The sequence below is a fragment of the Mesoplodon densirostris genome, chromosome 9 (assembly GCF_025265405.1).
Source record: "Mesoplodon densirostris isolate mMesDen1 chromosome 9, mMesDen1 primary haplotype, whole genome shotgun sequence".
In the NCBI taxonomy this organism is placed as follows: domain Eukaryota; kingdom Metazoa; phylum Chordata; class Mammalia; order Artiodactyla; family Ziphiidae; genus Mesoplodon; species Mesoplodon densirostris.
Genome location: NC_082669.1, coordinates 51,318,550 through 51,344,409, shown reverse-complemented (window position 1 = coordinate 51,344,409; position 25,860 = coordinate 51,318,550). Strand labels below are relative to the sequence as shown.

The 25,860-nt window shown below is 40.8% G+C and overlaps 1 protein-coding gene across 2 annotated transcripts in view; it reads right to left on the bottom strand.

Moving 5' to 3' along the window:
- ICA1 (islet cell autoantigen 1) overlaps nucleotides 1-24,842 on the bottom strand; it is a 153,321-nt gene extending 128,479 nt beyond the window's left edge. The window contains exons 1-3 of one of the 2 annotated variants that reach the window (XM_060108014.1): nucleotides 24,778-24,842; nucleotides 5,440-5,479; nucleotides 1,391-1,556 (exon numbers count right to left, since the gene is read on the bottom strand). In XM_060108014.1, coding sequence (XP_059963997.1) covers nucleotides 1,391-1,556; nucleotides 5,440-5,456 — 183 coding nt within the window. In that variant the 5' untranslated portion in view covers nucleotides 5,457-5,479; nucleotides 24,778-24,842. Of the gene's footprint in view, nucleotides 1-1,390; nucleotides 1,557-5,439; nucleotides 5,480-24,777 lie in introns of those variants that run through there. The other variant, XM_060108015.1, reaches the window with a different exon arrangement.
- Between the last annotated feature and the right edge of the window lie 1,018 nt (nucleotides 24,843-25,860).

Genomic DNA, 25,860 nt, shown 5'->3' with positions numbered 1-25,860 from the left:
TCAATTACTTTTTGAGTAATGCTTGTATTTACTAGGTTGTTAAGAGGAAAAAAATGAATCTATAAGATGTGAAAAGCATATGCAACTTACAATCATTTCAATTCTATTTAGAATACTAAAATCAGAACAGAGGCTTCCTGGCTCTACTTTTCTCCGTTGAAGCAATCTCCGCTAGAACATCTCTGTCAAACCCAGCTTCTGTTAGAACAATTCCACTGACAGGAGAAAGGGTTGGGAACTCATCTTAACTGCATTAACACGTACACTTATACGGTTAATACTTACTGAATGTGTACTGTGTGTCATGGAATCTGAGCCCCTGGTGGAGGGAAGGCAGGCAAACAAACAGCCACTTGAGATAGTTCCATGAGAGATGAGTACTATGAATAGTGGCCCTGGGTCTGGTTCTACCGTCAGATGCACAGAATGATTCTTATCCCTCTTCCACATGACAGGCCTTCCCAGAGAACTGACAATTAACATATTTCCCCTCAACCTCTCTGTTCCAGAATAACCATGGCCTGCACCACCCTGGTCACCCTTCTCAGAAAGCTTTATGAAATCTTGAGCTTTTGATTTTTGTCTCATTAAGTGTTCATCTCAGTAACTTTAGCTTATGTATTAAATTTAGATACCATTCTGAATTCTTATCAGACTGCATGACATTATTTCTCTCTGTGCCCTGTCATTCACAGAAGTGTTAAGTATGCTTTTTAAATTTAGGGTTTTTTAAAATTAATTTTTCTTGGAGTATAGTTGATCTACAATGTTGTATTAGTTTCTGCTGTACAGCAAATGCTTTTTAAATTCTGATTTAAAGTACTGGAAGAATGTCCAGCAATCAGGGAATTAGTGGGCCTTTTACCAGTTGTACTAGTATTCAAGGATCATTCAGATATGAATTCAGCTTACTGTATTATTAACTAGTCTAACTAAATATTGGTTAATTCAATTCTAGAATTTTCCAGGATTCAGTACAAGCTTATTAGACTCACTTTCCAGGATCTTTTGCCGTCATCCTTTTTTCTTTTTTTTCTAAATGTAAACATTTGCCTGACCCTAGTGTTGCTATCACTGGCAGTGGCTCTTTGAGTGCATTAATGTTTTTCAACAAACATTTATTCAGAATTTACCACATTCCATGCATTCCAACGAAGTGCTTGAAAAACAAATGAACTGAGGCATACTGGGGGTTACAGGAGAATTTGTGGGTTTTTAAAAAATATGCTGGGATTGAGTTAATCTGATCCTAGATTTTCCTTATGAACTAGCTGTTTGCAGTATGTTTTCAAATACAAAGCACACCTAATGCTTGCCCCTGTGAATACATTCTCAGACCCTGAGCCTAGCAAGGTGGCTGTGCTGGGGCTGAGGGCAATGAAGCGCTCACCTCCAGCTTGGCATCCAGGTCTGCGTCGGAGGCAACGACGTGTTCATCTTCCTTCTTCCCTGTGGCTTTAATAAAGGCCTGCTTCGTTTCCCAATACTTCTGCTGCATCTTATTTACAACTGATTTATCTTGAGCATATCGATCTTGTAAGTCCCAGGGATAACTGCTAAAAGGCATTCGAAGAGCCATTTTACTCATGACTCTCAAAAAGATTAAGATATTATAGTGAACAAATGTATCCAAACATTTACAACATTAATAAACATATAAGTACTTTCTTACATGGTTATTACACCAAAAGGTTAATCAAGTCTAAGTTATACCCAAACCTTAAAAGTTAGTGAGGAAATTAAGAAACTTTTGCAGGAAATTGAGAAACTAAACCTTAAGGAGTTTAGATATCAAAAGACTGGACACACTCCTTTCAGAAGTAGACAAAGTGAGGCCAAGTCAGGCAAGGTGACTGCCTCAAGCACCCCAGTGAGTCAGAGATAAAGCCAAACACCAATGTTCTCTCCAGCCCAGCATTACGGCCAACAGTGAAGTGATGGCAGAAAAGTAGAGATAAGGGGCTGACAAACAGCATACTTCAAATCTGTCACAGAGGTACCTAACACAGTCAAACTCATAGAATCAGAGAACAGAATGGTGGTTTCCAGAGGTTGAGGAGGAAATGGAAAATTACTAATCGATGGGCATACAGTTTCAACGATGCAAGGTGAATAAGTTCTAGAGATCTGCTGTACAACACTGTGCCTAGAGTTCACAGCACTGTATTCTACACTTAAAAGTTTGTTAAAAGGGTAGATCTCATGTTTAGTATTCTTACTACAGTCAAATAAAATTTTGAAAAATAAAAATGTATTAAAAAATTGATTATGGGTTTCTCATACTAAAACTTTAAATTCTTAAACATAAATGCTTAAAATACCGATAGGAAGCCATTCTTCAAGAACAGCACAGTGAAGATCATATCAAAAAGTATGTAAGGAAGAAACTGGAAAAAAATTCAATTGAGAATGAAATGGAATTCTGTAAAAGTGACCAGGGTACCCAAATATTGACAGAAAGTTTACCACTGGTGTTCCATCCCACCTTGCTTTGTCTACACCTCCCTCCTGTCTACGGTTCCTGTCCAAAAGCTCACACAGGACCCCCAGGCATCTCCCTCTGCAGACATGTAACTTCTTCCACCCCATCCCATTAACACTCAAAATGTGCCAGACTTGTGTCCTAAAACAGAAATTGCTTTATACTACTATACCAAAATATGTATCTCAAAACTCGATGATTTACACTCTCCTGCCAGATAACATTTACAAGTTTCAATTCACACATTTGTTCTTAAAAAATCAGTTTCAGATGACTTCCTTAGCAATGGTTATCTTTGGAAAGAGGAGAAGGATTATGGTTTACTTTGTATCTTTCTGCATCATTTCAAAGTTTGGAATAAGTCCAGATATTTCATGTATAGGCACGATGACTGTACTTAATAATATTGTATTCAACACTGGAAATAGGCTAGGAGAGGAGCATTACTCTTCATGTGCACTCATCACACACAAAAAGTGGTAACTATAAAAGGAGATGATATGTTGGGACTTCCTTGGTGGGGAAGTGGTTGAGACTCCGTGCTCCCAATGCAGGGGGCCCAGATTCGATCCCTGGTAAGGGAACTAGATCCCACATTCATGCCACAACTAAGAGTTCGCATGCCACAACTAAGGAGCCCATGTGCTACCCACCTGCTGCAACTAAAGACTCAGAGCAACCAAATAAATAATAAATAAAATAAATTTAAAAAGATGGTATGTTAACTAGCTTGACTGTAGTAATCATTTTACTATGCATAACAAATTATATTGTACACCTTAAATATATATAATTTTTATTTAAAACTTATACATAAAAACCATTTTATTATGAGCTTAAATCAGAGAAAATAAGATGAAAATATGTATAACTTTTATGTAAAAGATAATCCCTCTATATAGTATGTGCATTAAAAGATGGTAAGAATATACTCCTACAAACTGTGGCTATTTCAGTGGAAAGGAATTTTAAGAGTGGGGACTAGGATGGACTTCTTTCTATTGTGTTTTTTTTGTTTTTTTGGTCAAAGGTCATGGATTAACAACAAAAAAAAAATTCCATTTCAAGGGGAAAAAAAAGGACTTTAGAGGTCATGTGTGTTTTTTTTTTTTTTTTTTTTTTTTTGCAGTACGCAGGCCTCTCACTGCTGTGGCCCCTCCCGTTGCGGAGCACAGGCTCCGGACGCGCAGGCTCAGCGGCCATGGCTCACGGGCCCAGCCGCTCCGCGGCATGTGGGATCCTCCCGGACCGGGGCACGAACCTGCGTCCTCTGCATCGGCAGGCGGACCCCCAACCACTGCGCCACCAGGGAAGCCCTAGAGGTCATTTAGTGAACATGCCTCACCCGTTATTTAACAAATGAGGAATCTTAGGTTTCAAAACGTTAAGAATCTTGTCCAAAATTACACAGGATTAAAATTCAAAGCTCTAAATCCCAGCGTAGTGCACATTTCAATGTTCTCTGCAGCCCTTGTATTTCAGCAGCAAGCAATGAAGTGGCCCAGTAATGGGAGAAGGACTATGGGGAAGGGCTCATCTCCTGGGACTCTCCAATCTCTCCTAGGTGGATGACAACTACCTACTTCCCTGAGCCTGCTGCCAGGATATGACAGCCATTACGAGGGTCACAGGATGAAGCCATCCTTTTGTCTTAATGAGGCAAGATGGAACAATTAAAAAAATAGTCTGACAACTCTTACAGAGCTGTCAAATGGGGATACTCAGGGAAACTAAATCCCTTAGCTATTTATTAATTACCTTTTAAAGCTCATTACATTTTAAGACATGCAAAATACTTTTAAAGTTTGACATTTGATATTACAGAAGACTTGGACCTGATTGCTTCTCTACTGAGAGAGGAGGGATTAAAAAGTATATCCCTTGGGGCTTCCCTGGTAGCGCAGTGGTTAAGAATCTGCCTGCCAATGCAGGGGACACGGGTTCGAGCCCTGATCCAGGAAGATCCCACACGTCACGGAGTAACTAAGCCCGTGTGCCACAACTACTGAGCCTGCGCTCTAGAGCCCGTGAGCTGCAACTACTGAAGCCTGCGCGCCTAGAGTCCGTGCTCCGCAACAAGAGAAGCCACAGCAATGAGAAGCCCACGCACCGCAACGAAGAGTAGCCCCCGCTCGCCGCAACTAGAGAAAGCCTGTGCGCAGCAACAAAGACCCAACTTAGCCAGAAATAAATAAGTAAATAAATAAATTTATTTTAAAAAGTATATTCCTTATTATAATCAATTGTACCTTTGAAAGGTGAAAATATGCACTGCACTTTTTCATGATACAAATTAAAGGAGGTAAAAAATGATAAAGATCTGCTTGCCCAGTGGATCAAGGTTTCAGAAGGGTTCAGAAACACTGCTTGTAACAGAACTGGAATTTATAAGTGGTTTAACATGCTGTGAGATGCTTTATAGGCATGTAAAAGGCAGTGATAACATTGTCATGTAATTACCACATCTATTTTATTCAGCATCATCTACTTCCAACCATGACTGGCTCCTGAATGTTCATGAAGGTTGAAGTCATGACTATATATTAATGACTCTGAGTTATTTTTATTGTTATTAGTTATATTGTTATTTTATAGCTGCCCTATATAAAATTCCCTTATAACCCTAATATTAGAAGTTGTAAATAAGACAGAGTAAAAAATGTATCAACTCATTACACTGAAAAAAATGGTGGTAAGAAAAGTCATTGTTAGATTCCCAGGAGAAAGTTACACATAAATGAATTTCTTAGAGAATATTTTTGGTTATTGGTTTTCATATTACATTTAGTAGGGATACTGAAAACTTGACTATACTCAACATTGGGTATAGGCTAAAAGGTTATTTACTGCTATCGTGACTTGATTTTTCCATTCAGTAGACATTTATTGAGCATATACTATGTGCTTTCCTCTTTCATTAGCCTCTCCCAGTTCAGAAGAGACAACAAATTACTTACCATTTGTGTCCTGACATGTTTCCTTCTTCTTCTTTTTCTACTGTTGATGATTTGGGGAGAAGGGACAGGGAAAAAGCATGAGAGGATAAGTTATATTATAACCTGAAATAAAACAAATATGTTTAACAGTTACACACTATATTATAATTATACATTAATTTGACACATATAAAGTTTTTCAATCTAAGCCATTTCTAGTTGTATCTTGGGGGCCAAACATTATTACACAGTATCACTGTACCCCAATGTCTAGAGTAGTTTAGTTAAGTAACACTGGAAGAAACATCCTCAATGAAGTTTAAGAAGTGAACACACAAGTTGAAAGAAAAAAGCAGGTTGCAAAAGACTACATAAAATACGAGACCGTAACATTCCAAACAATACTCTACATTGTTGAAATATACAAACATTATATAGTGAAGGTATAAAGAATTGCATACGAATGACGAACACTAAATTCCAAACAGCAGTTACCACTGTAGTGGGGATGGGGAATATTATTTGAGAGGAGTATACAGGGACTTTGTACCCATAATATTTTCTTTGATAAGCTAGGTGGTGAGTATACTGCATCTGTCTGTCTCTTTACAGATTTTAAATCTTTCATAATCAGCAATTCTAGAAGGTAAACCAACACATTGCAAAAACAAAAACAAACAAAAAGAATTGCTAACCCAGAACAAGATACCAAGAAGGGCACAAAGGAGGAAAATGAGATTATTTCAGTTTTGGCCAACCAAGTACTGTATTTTCATCTCATTAGTAAATATGGGAGTCACTTGATGCCTTTGCCTCTCACTCCATTTGCCCCCCTCGTGGAAGCTAGCCAACCCCAGGGAGGGGCAGAGCCAGCCAACCCAGCCACATTTGCCTATCAGTTACTGGAAAGAATGGAGAGCTTGCTACCTAAAGGAATGGCCTCTGACCAGACACAGACTGCTGGCCGCTGGAGTGAATGCTCAGAGTGTGAATGCTCTGGCTACTTCAACAACATAAACCCAATCGTTCTCCCTCTGCCTCAGAAAGGGTCCTAACAACAAGGACCCCTAAAATGATCGGAGTTTCCAAGGCTTTTTTTTTTTTTTTTTTTTTTTTTGGGTGCACCGGGTCTTAGTTGCAGCACATGGGATCGTCGCTGCCACGTGCGGGATCTTCGCTGCCACGTTCAGGATCTTCATTTGCGTCATGCAGGTTCTTTAGTTGCAGCATGTGGGGTCTAGATCGTTCCCTGACCAGGGATTGAAACCAGGCCCCCTGCATTGGGAGCACAGAGTCTTGGCCACTGGACCACGAGGGAAGTCTCTCCAAGGCTTTTAAAAAATGTTTTGAGGGAACACAATTGAGGTGTTGGTATTCCAGGCTTCAGGTATGGGGACAGGAAAGAGGAAGGACATTTTCTTAGAGTGTCTGGATGCCTCTGAAATGACAGCATCCCGTAACCAGCATCTCTCTTCTTCCTGGAGAGCATCCATGTGCTTTTCGGCCATTTGCATATCTTCTTTGGAGAAATGTCTATTCAACTCCTTTGCCTATTTTTTTAATTGGTAATTTTTTTGTTATTGCATTATAGGAGTTCTTTATATATTCTGGATATTAACCCCTTCTCTGATATATGGTTTGCAAATATTTCTCCCATTTAGTAGGTTGCCTTTTCACTGTTGATTGTTCTGTTTGCTGCAATTTTTTGATTAATTTTTGATTATTAATATATTTAACAATGAGATCTCTATAGTATAATAGATAATAAAAATCACTAAACAAACTGCCCTTTTCCTGAAGTTTCAGGTTATTCCCAGATTATGATGCCATACAGCAGTGTTCCTCACGGTATTGCTTACAAGTCAATTACGCAGGCATCTTCTGGGGTGTCAACATGCAGATTCCTGGGCCCCATCTCTTACCTACTGAACTAGAATTTCTGGAAATGGGTTTGGGAATCTGCATTTGTAACAGGTTTTGCAAGTGATTCTTAAGCACATTAAAGTCTGAGAACCACAGCTAAATGGCACAAAGGAAACATCCTCTCTAGAAATAGATCATTCTTTTTTTTTTTTTTTTCTGTATGCGGGCCTCTCACTGCTGTGGCCTCTCCTGTTGCGGAGCACAGGCTCCAGACGCACAGGCCCAGCGGCCATGGCTCACGGGCCCAGCCGCTCCGCGGCATGTGGGATCCTCCCGGACCGGGGCACGAACCTGTGTCCCCTGCATCAGCAGGCGGACTCTCAACCACTGCGCCACCAGGGAAGCCCTAGAAATAGATCATTCTTGAACAAACTTCTGGATTATATATGGCACTTGAACAAAGGAATCATGGGTGGCAAAATCAGGTCAGCCTACAGGGAATATCTGAATGTCTCATGAGATGGCAATTGCAGCCAGCACTTGTATCTCTTTTTTTTTTTTTTTTTTTTTTTGCTGTACGCGGGCCTCTCACTGCTGTGGCCTCTCCCGTTGCGGAGCACAGGCTCCGGACACACAGGCTCCGCGGCCATGGCTCGCAGGCCCAGCCGCTCCGCGGCATGTGGGATCCTCCGGGATCGGGGCACGAACCCGTGTCCCCTGCACCGGCAGGCGGACTCTCAACCACTGCGCCACCAGGGAGGCCCTTGTATCTCTTTTAATGTATGTTTCAGTCCCATACACCAGGGACAATTAATAAACATTTTAAGATTTACTGACAAAATCCATCTCATCTGGCCTATCACATTCTAAATCCACAGTGTCAAAAGAACTACTTAAAAAATTGTTATAATTCTCATCTGTTCATTCATTTCATTTCAACAGTTTGATTTATCAAACATGCATTGAGCATTTAATTAACATGTGGCAGGCCATGTCCCTGGCCTAAAGGAACCTATAGTCTAGATCAGCTCTGTCCAATAGAAATATACTATGAGCTACATAAGTAATTTTAAATGATCTAATAACCATATTAAAAAAGTAAAAAAGAATAAACCCACACATATATGGTCAATTAATTCACGACAAAGGAGCCAGGAATATACAATGGGGAAAGGACAGTTTCTTCAATAAATAGTGTTGGAAAAACTGGACAGCTACATGTAAAAGAACAAAACTAGACTAGTGTCTCACACCATGCACAAAAATAAATTCAAAATGGATTAAAGAATAAAATGTAAGACCTGAAACCATAAAACTCCTAGAAGAAAACATAGCCAGTAATCTCCTTGACATAGGTCTTGGCAATAACTTTTTGAATCTGACAACAAAAGCAAAAATAAATAAGTGGGACATCATACTAAAAGGTTTCTACTTTCTGCCTAGCAAAGGAAACCATCAACAAAATGTAAGGCAACCTACTGAATGGGAGAAAATATTTGCAAATCATATATCTGATATGGGGTTAATATCCAAAATATATAAAGAACTCATACAACTCAATTAGCAAAAGCAATCTGATTAAAAGATGGGCAGAAGATCTGAAGAGACATTCTTCCCAAGAAGACATACAGATGGACAACAGGTACATGAAAATATGCTTAACGTTACTAATCATCAGGGAAATGCAAATCAAAACCACAATGAGATATCACCTCAAACCTTTTAGAATGGCTATTATCAAAAAGACAAGAAATAACAAGCATTGGTGAGGATGTGGAGAAAAGAGAACCCTCGTGCACTGTTGGTGGGAATGTAAATTGGCATAGCAACTATGGAAAACAGTATGGAGGTTCCTCAAAAAATAAAAAATAGAACTACCATGTGATCTAGCAATTCTACTTGTGGTTATTTACCTAAAGAAAATGAAAACGCTAACTCAAAAAGATATTCACACCCCCATGTTCACTGAAGTCTTATTTACAATAGCTAACACATGGAAACAACTTAAGTGTCCACTGATGGATGAATGGATAAAGAAATTGTTGCCTCTGTGTGTGTGTATGTGTGTATACACACACATACACACATACTTATAATGGAATACTATTCAGCCATAAAAAAGGAAACCTTGTCATTTGCAACAACATAAATGTACTTTGAGGGCATTATGCTAAGTGAAATAAGTCAGGTAGAGAAAGACAAATATCTTCTGATCTCTCTTATATGTGGAATCAAAAACAGAGAAACAAAACAAAAAAACAAGCTCATAGATACAGAGAACATATTGGTGGTTACCAGAGGTGGGTGGTGAGTGGCTGGAGAAATGGGTGAAAGGAGTCAAAAGGTTAAAAAACATGGGCAAGTATACAAATAGACACCTTCCCATACAAGATATACAAATGGGAAAAAAATCATATACAAAGACCCTGATAATAAGGGGATTATAAGAAAATAACAGATATGAGATATCCTACACATTGATTAGAATGGTTACATTCCAAGCAAACAAACAAAGCTGAAAATACCAGTCCTAGCAGGAATGAAGAATAACAGGAAAACTCATTCATTAAAAAAAAAAGTAAAAAGAAAAAGTAAAAAAATTTAAATATATTTTATTTAACCCAATATATCTAAAATATTATTTCAACAGGCAATCAATTAAAAAATTACTAACTATACTTTGCATTCATGATTTTGTATCAAGTCTGAAAACTGGTATGTATTTTACACTTATAGTACATCTCAACTGAGACCAGCCACATTAAATGCTCAAAGGCTAGATGTGGTTATTGGCTATAATATCGGACAGTGCAGGCTGAGCAGGAAAGACAGACGTATATAAACATAATTTCTAGATCCAAGAGACTCTTGACATTTGCAAGAGACATATAAAAAGATCTTCATGTATCCCCAGATTTGTAAATTCTGCTGTAAAAATATCATTTTCCCTTTAAAATACAATAAAGTCTATGTTTAGCTAATACTTCAATTCACAGTTCTGCACAGGAAGCTATTTCTCCACTTCTGCCACAAAGCACTTATGAAAGAAGCCCAAAATGAATGGTATCAGGTCTCAAGGTTGTTAATAGCACAGAGAAGACTTCCTAAAGTTCTACTTGTGGTCACCTTACCTTAGGAGACAGGCAAGGAAGAGCAAGTATCAAGTTGCTCACAGACTGTGAGTCCCATGATAAGAAAAAGAAAAGCACCAATATTGTTAAATTCAGCATGACTTGACCACATGAATGTTTGTGTTTCACTAAATTCTGTCTCCCCGGGAAAAAGCAGATGAGCCAATAATATTTAAGACCTACTTAAAGAAGTACAGGCCCAAGAGTTAACAGATCAATGAAAAGTTAGTTCCTAATTTTGATGTAGCAACCCTGAGGGTGGGAGGATGAGTGAGTGAGGAAAAGGTTCTATGTCTAAGACAAGTAATAAAGGGGAAAGATGTCTCCCTACTCAGAGGTGGGACTGCTGCTGAGGCCAGCACCATCTTCTTGGGTGACACTAAGACAACCGACCTAATCCTCTTAGACTTTCCCAGGCTGCACCGTGATGGGATTGTAGTACTTCCACCTCAGGATCCAAGGCCAGGCATTAAAACCAGGAGCTGTTCTCTGACACACACATGTGGCTGCGAGACCATCTCGCCATGTGGGGAAAACTGGGAGAAGTGGGAAGAGGGATACTTTGTTCAGATTTTCTACAGGGGTTCTGTGCAGTCATTACGCTTTCTCCTCTATGCTTTTCTTTATGCTTGGTATGTTAAGTCTTCAATTTTATCCACCCATGTGGACAGACCACAACTGTCCCACTTGTTTTTATTTCCAGTAGCCATTGAAAAGCCATTTTGAACACACTGGTTGGCCAATACGTAAGCAAAAGTTTTTTCCAAATACCCCAAGGTTCATAGAACACTAAAGCAAGCCTGGTTTAAACCAAGTTTGATGCATTGCTACAAAGAGGAGTCGGGGCTTCCCTGGTGGCGCAGTGGTTGAGAATCTGCCTGCTAATGCAGGGGACATGGGTTTGAGCCCTGGTCTGGGAGGATCCCACATGCCGCGGAGCAACTAAGCCCGTGAGCCACAACTACTGAGCCTGCGCGTCTGGAGCCTGTGCTCCTCAACAACAGAGTCTGCGATAGTGAGAGGCCCGCGCACTGCGATGAAGACTGGCCCCCGCTTGCCACAACTAGAGAAAGCCCTCGCACAGAAATGAAGACCCAACACAGCCCTAAATAAATAAATAAATAAATTTAAAAATTCTAAGATATCTCTTATTCCATGTGTGGAATAATATTACTGTAACATTTGTGACAGTTATTTAAAAAAAAAAAAAAAAAGAGGAGTCAGTCTGCCCGTGGCTGCCTCCAACCCTGATACTGGATTTTCCTCCTTGGAAATGTAACATGGCAAACTATTTTCATTCCATACAGGCTGCCTTCAGCTGCACTGAACATTTGTTCAGCCCAGAACACTTCTCTATGAGTTTATGGAGTTAGCTGATGGCACCTCTGATTACATTTGAATTATGCAAAGAGTCTAACATTCTTGAGCCAACACTTAGAGTAAAGGTAAGATGAGTAGTTATATTTCACCATATCAATGTTCTCAACACACAAAAATATTTCAGTAAGCTTCCTCTTGACTCACATTTCCTAAGTGTGTCCTGTTTCTTATACAGTTTCATGCCTCAAATTAATTACCTTTCCAACTTTAGCAGTAGGTTTTTCTCTTCTCTCAGTGAGCAGGTTTTCTATTAGTTGGAGTACTAGCTGAAACTGAGTCCAGAATCCCTTTTTCCTATATCTATACTGAGCATATGGTGGATTCTCTTGAATTGCAGATCAGAGCCACAGCCAAATTTGTCATTTGTCTAATTTATTCAAAATCTCTATTTTCTAACTAAAAATTGTCACCATCTTAGAGCACTTCAGCTCTGTTGTGCACACCAGCATTTAGCTTTCTTTGGGAAGTGGGCCATTTTTCCCCCCAAAAGAAACACACTTTTCAAGAGAACAGAACAGAGTCTTACAGTGATGTGGGTGCATGAGGGTATGTTTGAATCATCCCATAGTATAATCACTCATTCCCAAACACCAGCTTCATGGCACCACATGCCATTGAATCCAAGGTGCAAATCTGTTCACATTCCAACCTTCCTGAAACCAGGATGTGTCATATAATCAATACCTTGTCAACTGTTTGGCAGTCACTTTTCTTTCTTCATGAAACATAAAATGGTAAAAGAGCTTATAAGCAATGGTTTCTTATATTTGATCAAATACAGAATAATTCTTTAAAACTAAACCTCTATAAAATTACACATCACTATTTGCCATAGACTTTTGGGGCTATTTGTATATAAGTGAACAGGAGAATCTGAAGTCAGGGGATGCCAAGTGCTGCCTGTGATGGGGAGGAAGTGCCACGGATGAGGAAGGTGCCCAGGGTTAGACGAACAAAGAAGTCAGGGCACCGAGCTGGCTTCCTACATAGCCTCTGGGCTGGGATTCTACGAATCAGTAGTTGCTGGTCAAGGGAAGGGTAGGAGTGTGTGTGGATATGTGGGGAGGGTATTATACCAGGCAGAGGGAAAGCAATGAACAAATTGCTTCCACAGTAGAACTGCATGGTGTGTGTGTGCAACCAGCTGTAAGCAGTTGTGCATTCCTGGAACTTGAAGAACAGGAGCTGTGACCGGGAACACATGGGGACAAGTCTCTCCTGGAGAGTAGACATTTGATGCTGTCTATTTCAAATGCAGTGGTCACATTCTATGTCCTGTCTTTGCTAGAGCTCCTAATTGACTTTCCATAACAAATATTGGATGCCTTTGGCAGGTCTCTTGGGTTTAGCTTCCAATTGCAGGATACTGATTTATATAATTTTCTCCTCATTCCATCTTTCCTTTTTCTCAGAGATCAACTTCATCTAGAAATATTACTAGTTTTCAAGTTGGTTTTGTTTCTCTGATGCATAACCTCAGAACTAATACAAGCTGTATAATTTAATAGCCTAGAGGGAATTGAGAAAACAATGGAATGAAGCCCCTTCCTTTTAAATTGGGGAACATGTGATCCAGAGAGAGCAAAGCAAATCAGCTTCAGAGCCAGGGCTCAGATACAGGCTCCTGATGACTTGCCAAATGAAGAAACACACATTTGTCAGAGGTTCTAGGTGCCACATTAAAATATAATTTATGTTTGTACTTTTTATTTTGTTCAATGTATTTTTCATCTTTTTTTCCCCAGAAGTTTACCTCTAGTCACTTTCTCTTATGTCTACAATGATTTTTATAATTTCCCATGTAGAGAAGGAAAAGTGTTTTAAATATAAATATTTAAATGGTTTCAGTAGAAATGGGGAGGAAAAACTAAAACAATTCCTCCAGGCATAATTAACTATATTTATTACTATTATTTCAATCTTGATTCATCAAACTGTGTTCACACATAGTTGATAAAGAGAGATCCCTGTGGAAGGTAGGAAGTTGAATTATCTTCTATCCTTTCAAAAGCTAAACATTAATTAAAGTAATGTGATTTTGACTAGCTTTTATGGGTGTTTTTCTATGTCTCAGATATCACACAGCCTTCCTTTTCAGATTTTGATAGGGTTATGACTACTTGAGCATTCCATATAACTTTAAATGGATTCTGTTTCTAGCTGAGTTTGGGTCTCCTGCAAATGACTGTTGACATTTCATAAATTCACAAGCAAATGTGAAATACCATCATGATTTAATTTTATGAGTCAAGCTTTAATTTTGTGAGTCAGCAAATCCTACAGGAGGAAAGCAGAGTTCTAACCTTATTCAAGGCAGCTAAAAGATAGATGAGTTTTTATTTAAACCCTACACATGCAAGTCACTATTAAAATTTGCATTTTCTGTTAATGAATTGGGGCTTAGGATATTTTTAAATGATCGCTCACATTTTAAAACAGCTCAAGTATTATATACAGGCATTAATTAAGCTTAATAACTCCCTAACTCTATTAAAATCACATCCTGAAGTAAATATTTTTAATGCCAGTATAATTTGTCTCCCAATATGCTGCTCAATATAAAATCCGGTAAACCCACGACCATGCCACAAATCTGTCCCTCCTCCAAGTTACTTCACTATCTGGCCTCACTTGGCTCATCTGTAAAATAGTAGACTAGGCTAGCTGACATCTAGGATGCCCTCAGTCACAAAACCATAAAGCTAATTTTAATTATTTTCAGAGATATTTATATCTAAGAGAAAGCTTAGAGATAATGAACACAACATCTTCCTTTTTAAAGATAAGGAAATTGGGTTTCTAGAAAGAGAGACTTTTCCAAGATCAGGTTAAAGATCAAGTTTATGAGGAGGAATTCTGGGACTGAAACACTCATCAGCTGATTAGCAACCTGGTGCTTTCCTGAGTCTCTTCCTCTCTTCCAAGAGATGTCTCTCAAAGGAAAATATCAAATATAGTATCCCATATTTGAAGAAACTTTAAAAAAAAGCCAATGTATTCTCTAAAAGGCTTTCATCCTTAACATTAATATTAGTTAAAAATATTATGTCCCCACGAAACAAACTAAAATCAAGATAAACCGCAAACTCAAACTGCTCACAAAGGGCACAATCTAGGTCTTGCTCTTCTTTCTCTTGCTTACAGCCCTGCTTGCAAAGGAGAAGTGAGGGTGAATTTTGTGCTACAACAAAACTCATGATGGTAGTAATGAAGAGGCTGGCACTGAACACAACAAACCTCAAGGAAATCTAAAAGAGCAAATAATACGAAATGGATTAGAAGACTGGAAACAGAAACAGAACAAATAGGGTATCTTTGCTAAAGAAAGGATTTTTAAAAACCCTTGCTGTATAAATTATATTCACTTTTGATTTTATTTAAGTTGGTTTATGTAACTTTCAAATGTCAATTCAAATTTAGCATACATATGGATTTTAATCTCTGGTACTTACAGTGGCTTTTTCTCTCAAAGCTTAATGTCACAAGGTGAAGAATGAAGGAACACCCTAGTCAGACAAAGGTCTCAATCAACTTCTGTCAAGAAATACTAGAGCCTTCAACTGCCAGCATAGAACATTATTAAATGATGGGAATACATGTTTTCCTTAAATTAAATTTTAAAACTGCATTTTAAAATTGGGATAAAAATTTTTTATGAAAGATTAATCTGAGATAAACTAACTTTCTCATCCGAGACTATGGTGTCCAATACATCAGCCACTCGAAATATGGCTAGTTTGAAATATTTCAAACACACATGGCTATTGAGCAACTTGAAATATGGCTAGTTTGAAATCAGATATGCTTTCAAGTAAAACACACACTATAATATGCAGACTTAGTAACCCCCCCAAAGTAAAATGTCTATTAAGAAATTTATATTTTATATTCATTTATATTTTATGTTGATAAAATTATATGTATTTTATATTGATATATATGTATATTTAAATTTTATATAACTATATTGCTATATTATATATAAATATATATTTACCTATTATATGTTATATTTTATTATGTTCATACTTATTTATATTTTATATATGTATTTTTATATTTTATGTTGAATAATATTTTGGATATATTGGGTTACATAATTATATCATCTAATTCCCCCAGCTTCTTTTCAGTTGTTTCAATATGCCTCCTAGAATGTTTTAAATTACACATGTGGCTGCCCTTATATTTTTATTGGACAGCCTTGGTCTAAGGCATTAAGCAAAGCAGCAAACAGCTAAAAATTGATTCCGTAACTCAGGTCATCAATATTCTGTACAAATATAAATACCTTTAAACAGTTTTCTCCCCAGAATCTCTGACAATTATCCTGTCAGAGATGTCATTACAAAAATAAAATCTTATTTATATACATGTATATGTATATATACAAAGACCATATATGTGTATATATAATCTTTTAAAATGAACTACAAAATGGCTACAATTCACATTTTCATAATAAGTTGCTTCAAAAAGGTCCAACTCTATATGCAAAATATACTGCTTTAAATCAGATTCACAGGAATGATTATGTGAAGTGGATGAACTACCTTTAGGCCATCAAAAGTGAGAATATAAGGACAATCAATCTCTCTCTCTCTCTCTCTCTCTCTCTCTCTCTATATATATATATATACACACACACACACATATGCACATATATAAATACCTACAAATATAAAATGCATACATATATTTATAAATGAAATATACATAATTCATATATAAATATGAATGGTTAATAATATTACAAGTGTGAAGGAAGAAAAAGAATGTGAATGTAGTGACGACACCTATATGAAATTACATATAAGCATAATGTCAACAATCAGAACAATTTGGGAGATACTACTGTCTACAAAGTTCTCTTTCTTTAAGATTAAATTCATAATTTAAAGCCTCTTAAAGAGATGATCAAGTAATTTCTTTGGCCTCCACAGGATCACTCAGAAATAGGAGAGAACTTACAGATCATTCAGTCCAATCTTCTCCTTTCATAGATGAGCCAGCTGAGGCCCAGGACTGAAGGAAATTTCCCAAGGCACAGAGTAAGCTTTTTTCATTAGTTTTAAATTACTGAAACACACATACACCAGTACATGGTTTATAAAATATCTATGCTGTGCACAGGTCCTGTAAACAAACCCACACAGCTCCTTTCTCTGGAAACGGCACGGATTCAAGGACTTTCCTTGGTAAAGTAGTGGCCCCTAAATCATGTTGGAGTTTGGGCTAGTTTAAGAGCAAGGGATGAAGGCAGCCCAGGCAGGGGAGGGAGATGCAAGAGGAGGACCTTTAAATAAAAGTCAGCAGCAAAGGGAAGCAGGCAGAAAGAGAGAGCTTTGTATTTTCATGTACCCCAATTAACACTGCCACCCTTGGGTCATCCACTTGGTGTTATTTGAGAATAAAAGATCCCTTTTCCAGGTTCTTGCTACTTTCTTAGGGAAGACGTTTACTGGAATAAACGGCAGCAATAGTGCTGTTATTATTGATAGTGAATAAATTATTAACCATTATTAATAGCAAATAAGGCACAAGACCAATTATTTTGGTGGGAATCAGGAAAGACAGGTCCATTGGACATATACCTGGTAAGGCATGTAGAATAACCAGGTAGAACCACCAGGAAGTAGCTCAAAGGCACAGAGCTTCAGGTCAGGAATGCAAAGAAGAGAGAAGCAGGAAACAGAAAGAGGCAAGTGGTTTGGTACCAACACAAAGTTTACCTACTTCACAATGATGCCCATGCTGCCTACGGCAACACAGAGGAAAGAGTATTAGATACAAGGACACTCAACTCCTGGCCTTCAGGGAGCAGCAGGTAGAAGGAAAATCCCCAGGGTGGTGATGACCAGCCTCCCTCCTCATGCTCTATGGGGAATCATGGCCCTGGGCATTGTGCTGGGCCCCTTCTCTCATGGCTTCCACTCTTCATCACCACTACTCACTTCTTTGGAACGATCCAGCACCATGACTATAACCACTGCTGTTCCTTTCTCTTCAGAAGGGACAGGTCTTACCCTTTTGCCCCTTGCCACCTTGGTCCATCTATTATCCCTTCTCTTTCAAGTTAATCAACCTCCCTTTCTGCCGTCAACCCATATTCTCCAACCTGATTCTTCCTCCAGTTACTATCCTCTTCCTTCTCTTCACAAAGTTCTTCTAAGCTGACACAGTCTGGTTCCTTTCTCCACCACACCACAGAAAGGTTTTCATCAGGAAACCAACTCAAGTCCTCCTCTCACTTGACCTTTGACTAAGCTCCCCTCCTTGACTTCTCAGAAAACACTCTCTACACTTTTGTAACTTTTCAGTTTCCTTTGTTAGCTCCTTTCCCTCTGTGTGCAATGATATCTTGAATATCATTGCTCTACAAGGTTCCAACCTTGGCCATCTTCTATTACACTTTACTTGCTCCCTCTAGGTGATTTAATCCACTTCTGTGGCTTCAACCAACAGCCGTATGCCAACGACTTCCAGAATTAAACACCTTTCCAGAGACTACAGTAGGGGGATCAAAATGTGGATTTGGTGCTCTGGAGAGGTATTTAAATCTCCATTTCCCTATGGTCATCTTCACCTGGATGTCCAATAGGTACTTCAAATTCAGCACCTCTAAAACTAAAATTATCTCTCTCCATCTCCACCTCCAAACGTTTCTTCTTTCTGTGGTCCCTATGTTAATTACCAGCACAAAATCTACTGAGGGCCCAAGTTGGAAACTTCACTTCTTTCTCATCTTTAGCCGCTGGTCTCCAAGTTCTCTTCATTCTACCTCCTAAAAGGCTACTAAATACATCTTCTCCTTTCTAGATTCACAGCCAGGGCTTAGTCTAGGCCTTTAGAGGCAAAACCATCTGTGTATCTGCCCACTCCAATCTTTTACACCATGGTCTAAACTATTTCTATAATACGCAAATATAATCATACCATCCTCCTACTTAAAACGCTTTAATTGACTTCTCTTGTCACTAGAGAAAGTCCAAACTTTGGAGCAAAAAACCCAAGCCCCTTCACATTCTGGCCCCTTTCCAAAAATGTTCACCTCACACAGAACTATTCCTTCCGGTCATTTCAGAATGCCAGAACTTTCCTGAATACACTATCTCATTTCAAGGCTTTGCAAAGTTTCCCTCCATTTGAAGTGACCTCCCCTCCTTTGTCCAGTTGGCCAAACTTAACATCTTATTTCAAGACTCTCAAATGTCACCTCCTCCATGAAGTCTTCCCCAACCCAACACCTGCCCTCCTGCTCCCCAGGGGCCTCCCACTCCTGTCCTCCCCACTGAAGAATTAACTGCCCCACACTGATGCTAGTGGTGCCTTGCACTCCCATTATTCTCCTGCGATGAGCTGATTACATCTGCATGCCCCACACTAGCCTGGAAGTCCCTTGAAGGCAGGGATTCTAACTTTGCCTCCTTACACCAAGCACAGAACCTGAAACACAGTAGGTCTTTAGCAAATATGTGCTGGACAAAGGGCAATAATTTTGTGCTACCATTTACGGGGCACTTTACATGTGTGAAGCACTTAAGAGTTACTGCCCACACCAGAAGGGGATACAACCCCATTTTGCAAGCAAGAAAAAAAGCTTAGAAAGGTGAAATAATTTGCCCAAAGTCAACAGCTAGTAAATTCAAGGCTGCTTTTGACTTCTAAACTCCTGTTTCTAAGCACTCCACTCTACTCCTGGACCAAAGGGACTGGATACTGAGCTTGGTTTCTATAAAAACAACCTCTCCTAATCACAGGCTCAGGCACTGTGTTAGCCCCAAATCCATTACCACCACGGTGCTTGTGCACAACAAAACCTTGCTGAAGACTCCTGGCAGCTAACAGGGTTCCTACCCGTAAGAAGAGGGGGGGCACCATTTATCACAATTAGCTCCTTGGTCCCTGGCTTAGGATGCACTACCCCAGAAACATGCAGAGAAGGCTGGATTTCTCCCACGTACCATTAGGTTTCCATGCCCTATTCTGGGAACAAAGAAGTGGGTGGGTGTGAGAGATCATGATGATGGATTTTAATGTGTGCTCTGGGAAAATAGCTGCAAAACTTTATAGTCACTCGTATAAATACACCACAGGATGAGAGGAACTTCCCACTCTCAAGTCTAGACTCTCAGGGCTAGCAATATACCATTATCTGTATATTCATTGGTCCATCACTGAATACATATACCTCGTGTTTCCCACCCACAGTAATGCATTGCATTCAGTTGTCTTTTTCAGTCACCCTCTTTTAATTCTATGTATTTTCTGTTAAATGTATTCTAAAATTGACCTCTTTAATTTCCTCTAATTCTAATGACTTTTTAATGTCAGTCCCTTATTTTCTACTAATACCTCTACCGCCTCTCCATGACTATCCAGCACATAATTGAAATCAGTCCTGTGCTTACCCTGATTAATACATTTAAGCCTCTCAATTCACAGGTGATCAAACTTGCCCAAGGTCACTCAGCTAATAAGGGATACACATGCACACTGGGCTCCAGGCATGAGGACTATTTGCCAGTATTCTTTCCCTCTTTATACCTGGGTACTGTGTGGTGAACTCTCTCTCTCCACTCCCAACCTTTTCTGACCTGCCAAATTCCTACTGGCCCTTTAAGGATTAACTCAAGGGTCACCTCCTCCACAAATCTTCTCAGGTTTTCTTTGCTCTCTCTCCTGTCGGTTGGGTGCCTCTGCCCTGGGCTTCATTCCCTCCCCACTTTCCCTTTAATGTAATTGTCACCTGACCCCTTGATCTCCCTCACTAGGCTGCAGGCTCCTCCAGAGCAGTGTAGAGTCTGGGTCTTGTCTTGGGATTCCCAGTTCTGGAACAATGCATGGCATATAACACACACATAACAAATGCTTGCTGAAAACGGAGTAGTGACCCCACTTCTCTGATTTGGCCAAAGGCCTGATGAATAACATCATCTGACTTAAGAGGAGAGACTTCCTATCATGAGCAATGCCATTTTCTCAGCTTTCCATGAACTCATTCTCTCACTAGGTTTACATTGGGACAAGTAATTACCACTAGTTGAGGAATTACCACTTCTCAGACACTGATATGAATGCTTTGTGCACAGTATGCTTATTCTGACAACACTGTCCAGTGGACATCATCCTCATTTTATGGATGAAGCTCAAAATCAGTTACTTATCCTAAGTAACTGGCCTACAGTCACAGAGAAGAAAGGCTTTGTTTTAAAGGAATATACAGGTCCGGAGCCTGTGCTCCGCAACAGGAGAGACCACAACAGTGAGAGGCCTGCGTACCGCAAAAAAAAAAAGAATACATAGGGCTTCCCTGGTGGCGCAGTGGTTGAGAGTCCGCCTGCCGATGCAGGGGATACGGGTTCGTGCCCTGGTCCAGGAAGATCCCACATGCCACGGAGCGGCTGGGCCCGTGAGCCATGGCCGCTGAGCCTGCACGTCCGGAGCCTGTGCTCCGCAACGGGAGAGACCACAACAGTGAGAGGCCCGCGTACCGCAAAAAAAAAAAAAAAAAAAAAAAAAAAGTATAAAATGCGTTATAGTCATCTCTGTCCTGGAGAGATTCATTAGTATTTGAAATTACTTACAGTGCATTAATTTGGATGCTAGAGTAGTGAAAGCTTGGTTAACTGGGATTTATAGAGGTTCAAGGCAGTTCTACCATATGCATTATCCAGGGCAAATCATGCCTGTAGTCCTAATTTTCTTAGCAGATAAATAGGGATTATAATACCTACTTACCTCAAAGGGGGTTGAATATCAAAGATCATGTTTGCCAAAATGCTTTGTTAAAGAAGAGGGCAAAGGCCCATCTTAGGGCACTATGCTGGATAAAGAGCTTGATGCAGTGTTTCGTAAAGAAAGAATAGTGGGAGAACCCTGAGCATCAGGGCCACCTGAGGTGTTAACAGCAGATGGAAGAATCCAGGCTGGGAATCCACATTTAACAAGCCTTCAAATGATGCTATCAGACACAAAAGTTTGATAAATACCAGGTTAGGACAGTGCTTCTCAAACTTCAACGTACACATGAATCACTTGGGGATCTTGTTACGATGTAGATTCTTATTCAGTGGACATGGGTAGGGGGAGGGCGGGCTGAGATTCTGCATGTCTTACAAGCTCCCCAGGGAAGCCAATGTTGCTGGTCTGTGGATCACATTTGAGTGGCAGGGGTTTGGAAGATCTACCCCCACTGGAACAAACTGGCTTTGCTTTATTCCTCGACCACAGATTGCATTCCCCAATTTCAGGGAGGATTTCGTAAAGCCCAAGCTCTCAGTATTGGTACCAATATTACTTGAACTACTCAAAACCAACTGGAATGGATTCTTTATCATGGAGGAAAGGTAGTAGCATTCTTTTCAGATATAGACAGCACATATGTTTAGCATGTGAAAGAATAATTTACTGCTACTACTTGAGTCCTATTTACTGTGAAAAGCATTTTATATATATTATGTCTAATTCCCACCACAACCCCACAAGATGGATTTTCTTGGTCTATAGATAAGGAAGTAATGACCTAAAAAGCTCAAGTAACTTGCTCAAGGTCACATGGCTAATTAAGTGTTGCAGCTGGGGTTCCAATTCTGCTCTATTGGGATCCAAAACCTGTCTTCTGCCCATCCTCCCTGGCATTAAATATGATAGTGGTATAAAACGTGACAGCTTGAGGAAAAAAATGTTCCTCCTGTATGTATCGGTATTGGAGTTAAAGGCTTTGCTGAGGCAGATTCTGGATGGGGGTGAGGATGGGAATGAGGTTAATTAATTAGTGATCTATGTTGACTCATGGACAAAAACATACAGATAGCATCCTTGTCCATGGTTCCCATAAATCTGATAGTGCAGATGGAATATAAAGGACATGAGTAGCCGGCGCACTGATCCTAAATGTTGCCACCTACCCTCAGGCTTCTAAATGTAGGGCTCAACCAATAAAGAGGAAAAATTCTTCCTGATCCTTGTGGCCTATTAACTTCACCGCCTTCTCTTGTATGAGGTTTCTATAACTTAAAAGTTCACATCAATACAGGTTTACCCTGCCTTGTCATTTCACAGTTGCCACACTTCTCTTCCTCTGATAAAACTGCCTGCACCTGAAAAAAAAAAATGTACTGTTTAGTCAAATCCACTGAAAATGCAGCAGTTTTGAAGGTTTTCTTTTGAGTAACAAAATTGTCCATATTTTTCATAAGGTTGATGTGGAGAGAAATGCATGGTAATAAAGATGCTCAGAGAAAGCAGTCAGATAGAGTCTCAGGTGAACCAAATGAAGCAAAGACAGCTATAAAATAAACTTGCTAGGCATTTACCATCCAGTGTCTTTAGCGTGTAATGCCCTATGGATGGAGTGTCCAAGGTCAGTTTTTTTAGCCTTGGGTCTCTCTACTATTATAAGTACTCAGTAGCTTAACTGTCATTTTCTAAAGATTCATCTTTAATAACAGTACAACTCTTTACCTATGTAATGCAAAAAAGATCCAATTAGAAAGCTACATCTCCTTAAATTAAATATATACATGGCAGTCTGAAACCAAACAATGAGAATCGAAGTTATTAAGGGTTATAAACTGATTTTGCCCCTATGGTATTCTCTACACATGATGTTTCAAAAATAAAGACTGCAACCTAAAACAACAACAACAACAAATGGTTTGAAAATTCACTTAAAAGTGAAAAATGTGTGTTTTAAACAGAAGGTAAGAAATTGAGTCTGGAGCACTGATTTCAAACTAATAAGCATTTCCTATTTCATTCCCCCACACCAAGGAACAGTTCAGATCTCAGAAAAACTAAACTAAAGGTCCACAGAAACCAACCTGATATTTTTCTGGCGAGGCTTTACTGAAATGTTTAGACATGAACATGTTTGCAATGAGTCATAATTTATAGGACCTTGATGGCCAATGCCTTATGTGCGTTTCTTCCTACATTCAATAGCATTTTCAAACCAGCTGGTGGTACATTTTCCAGGCCCTGATAATTTTTATAAAGTTACCAGATCTCAGTTACTAAGGCTGCCACCCAGCACCCTTTCTCGTGATAATTTTTTATGCTATCTAAAGAGAAGAGAACCTGATTCCCTTTTTGAACTAGAACTCTCCCCCAACCAGCCAGTTAATGCCTTTCGCCAGAGAAAGGGCTCACGCACTATTTTTAAGACCCCCAAAGAGAAGTTGAGGGGCCTTCGGGGCACTCCAAGTAAAAAGGCAATAGGAAACGTTAATGGGAAGCCGCTCTGGGCAAAGGCAGACGCAGTAACAGGATATGTTCCTTTCTAGAGGAAGCAGGAGCTGCGATAGCCGCGAGGCAGGAAAGGCGGTGTCAGCAGCACCCAAAGGAAACGGGCGCGCCAGGGTTTGCAAGGACCTGGCCTGCTTAGGGACTCTCGCTCCAGTCGGGTCCGAGGTTGGTGAGCACTTCGCCCGCGGGAGATCAAGCTCAGGCCTCCCGGTACTAGTGGTTATAAAGAGTACCCATCTGCTCCCTGCCACCTCCGCCAAAGATAGGCAAAAGGAAGAGAAAAAGCAAACACCAGGAGCCGCGGCAGGTAAACTCGTCAACAAGTCAGCCCCGGACGCAAGTCCCTGCCCAGGAGGGACCTCGGGGTCCTAGGGCCGGAGGCGTTGGGAAGGCGAGGCACGGCGTGGGTGGGCGGAGAAGGGGGTGCTGCAAACGCCGGGTCCACAGATGGGGCTGGAGCGCGGAACGTTTCCCTCCGCGCCCCACCGGGGCTGACGCGCGCTCTCGAGGCGCGCGCGCATCATCCAGACCTTCCCAGGCCCCAGGGCGGCGGCGGGGAAGGGGAAGGGGCTGTGGCAGTTCTTGCACAGGGATGGGGGGCAGGAGGGAGCTTGTCACCGGCGCCCGCGGAGGGCTGGCAGCCCCAGGCCCCCGACCGCCCCGGCTGCCGGGCGTCTCCCAATGCAGCCTGCAGCCCGCCCAGCTCGCCCTCGCCACGGCCCCGTAGGGCAGGTACCTCGGAGCCCCGGCCCCTAGGAGCCTCCCGGCCGCGATCCGAGCGTCCCTCCAGCTCCCTCATCCGACGTCGGCGTCAGCAGAAGGCGAGGGAAGGGGGCGGAGGGAGCGCAGGAACCGGCCCTTCCTGCGGCGGTCGCCGCCAGACGGAATAGCAGCCGGCGGAACCCGTGAGCGCAGCAGCGCAGCGCAGTGGCCGGGGGGAGCGGGCGCCCTCGCCTCTCCGCGAGCGCCAGGGGCCGGGGCCCCGCCGTCGTCTCCCCTCCCCACTTCTCCCCTCCGAAGAATCTCCGGCGGGCGACCCCTCCCAGCAAGACCCAGGGACCCGGAGGAGGGAGGGGGCGATGGCCTCACCTTGTTTGGGGCGGGTCCGGGATGGGGGGAGTGAGTCTCACTCTCTCTATTCCCTGGGGTCTTTCCTCGACCCCCATCTCCTGGGGTACACCCCGCTCGGATCTGCCGCCCGGGGTGGCCCCGCCCCTGCTCTCCCGCAGGTGTTCCACGTGTCCCATGCATTTGCGTCACAATGACCTGGCCTACAGGTGGGAGCCGCAGCGAACGCCCCAGGGTTCCCACTGTGCTGTGCTTAGCGCGTGCTGCTTGCTTCCACTGTAGACTGCCGTGGCTTTAGAGGACAGGAGACTTCATGACTTCAATGCCAAGTTACAGAGCCCTGTACCTGGGAATCAAGTTTGGGCTTAAAGTAAAAAGGCTCTGTGAAAAAAAAACAACTGTATATGTATATATATTTTTCATTCCCATATATTCATATATTTTTTATACTTAAGTTACTGACGCTTATAATAATTTCATCTTCTCTTATTCTTTGTTATCGGGAAAGAACCAAACCCTTCTTTTTTGAATACCCTGCAGTGATCACATGAAGAAATGGTGTTGGAATAGTTCCTTCCTAAAATCATCTATGTTGAAAAGCAGTCCCAATGTGCTATGACTCATCCCTGATTGTGTTATATATTTATTAAAAAGTTCATTGAATAGTCACTGATTGAAACAATTTAACAGGGTGGAACGAAAGATGATTATTGAGTAATGATACAAACAAGTCTGAAATTCACAGGTGACA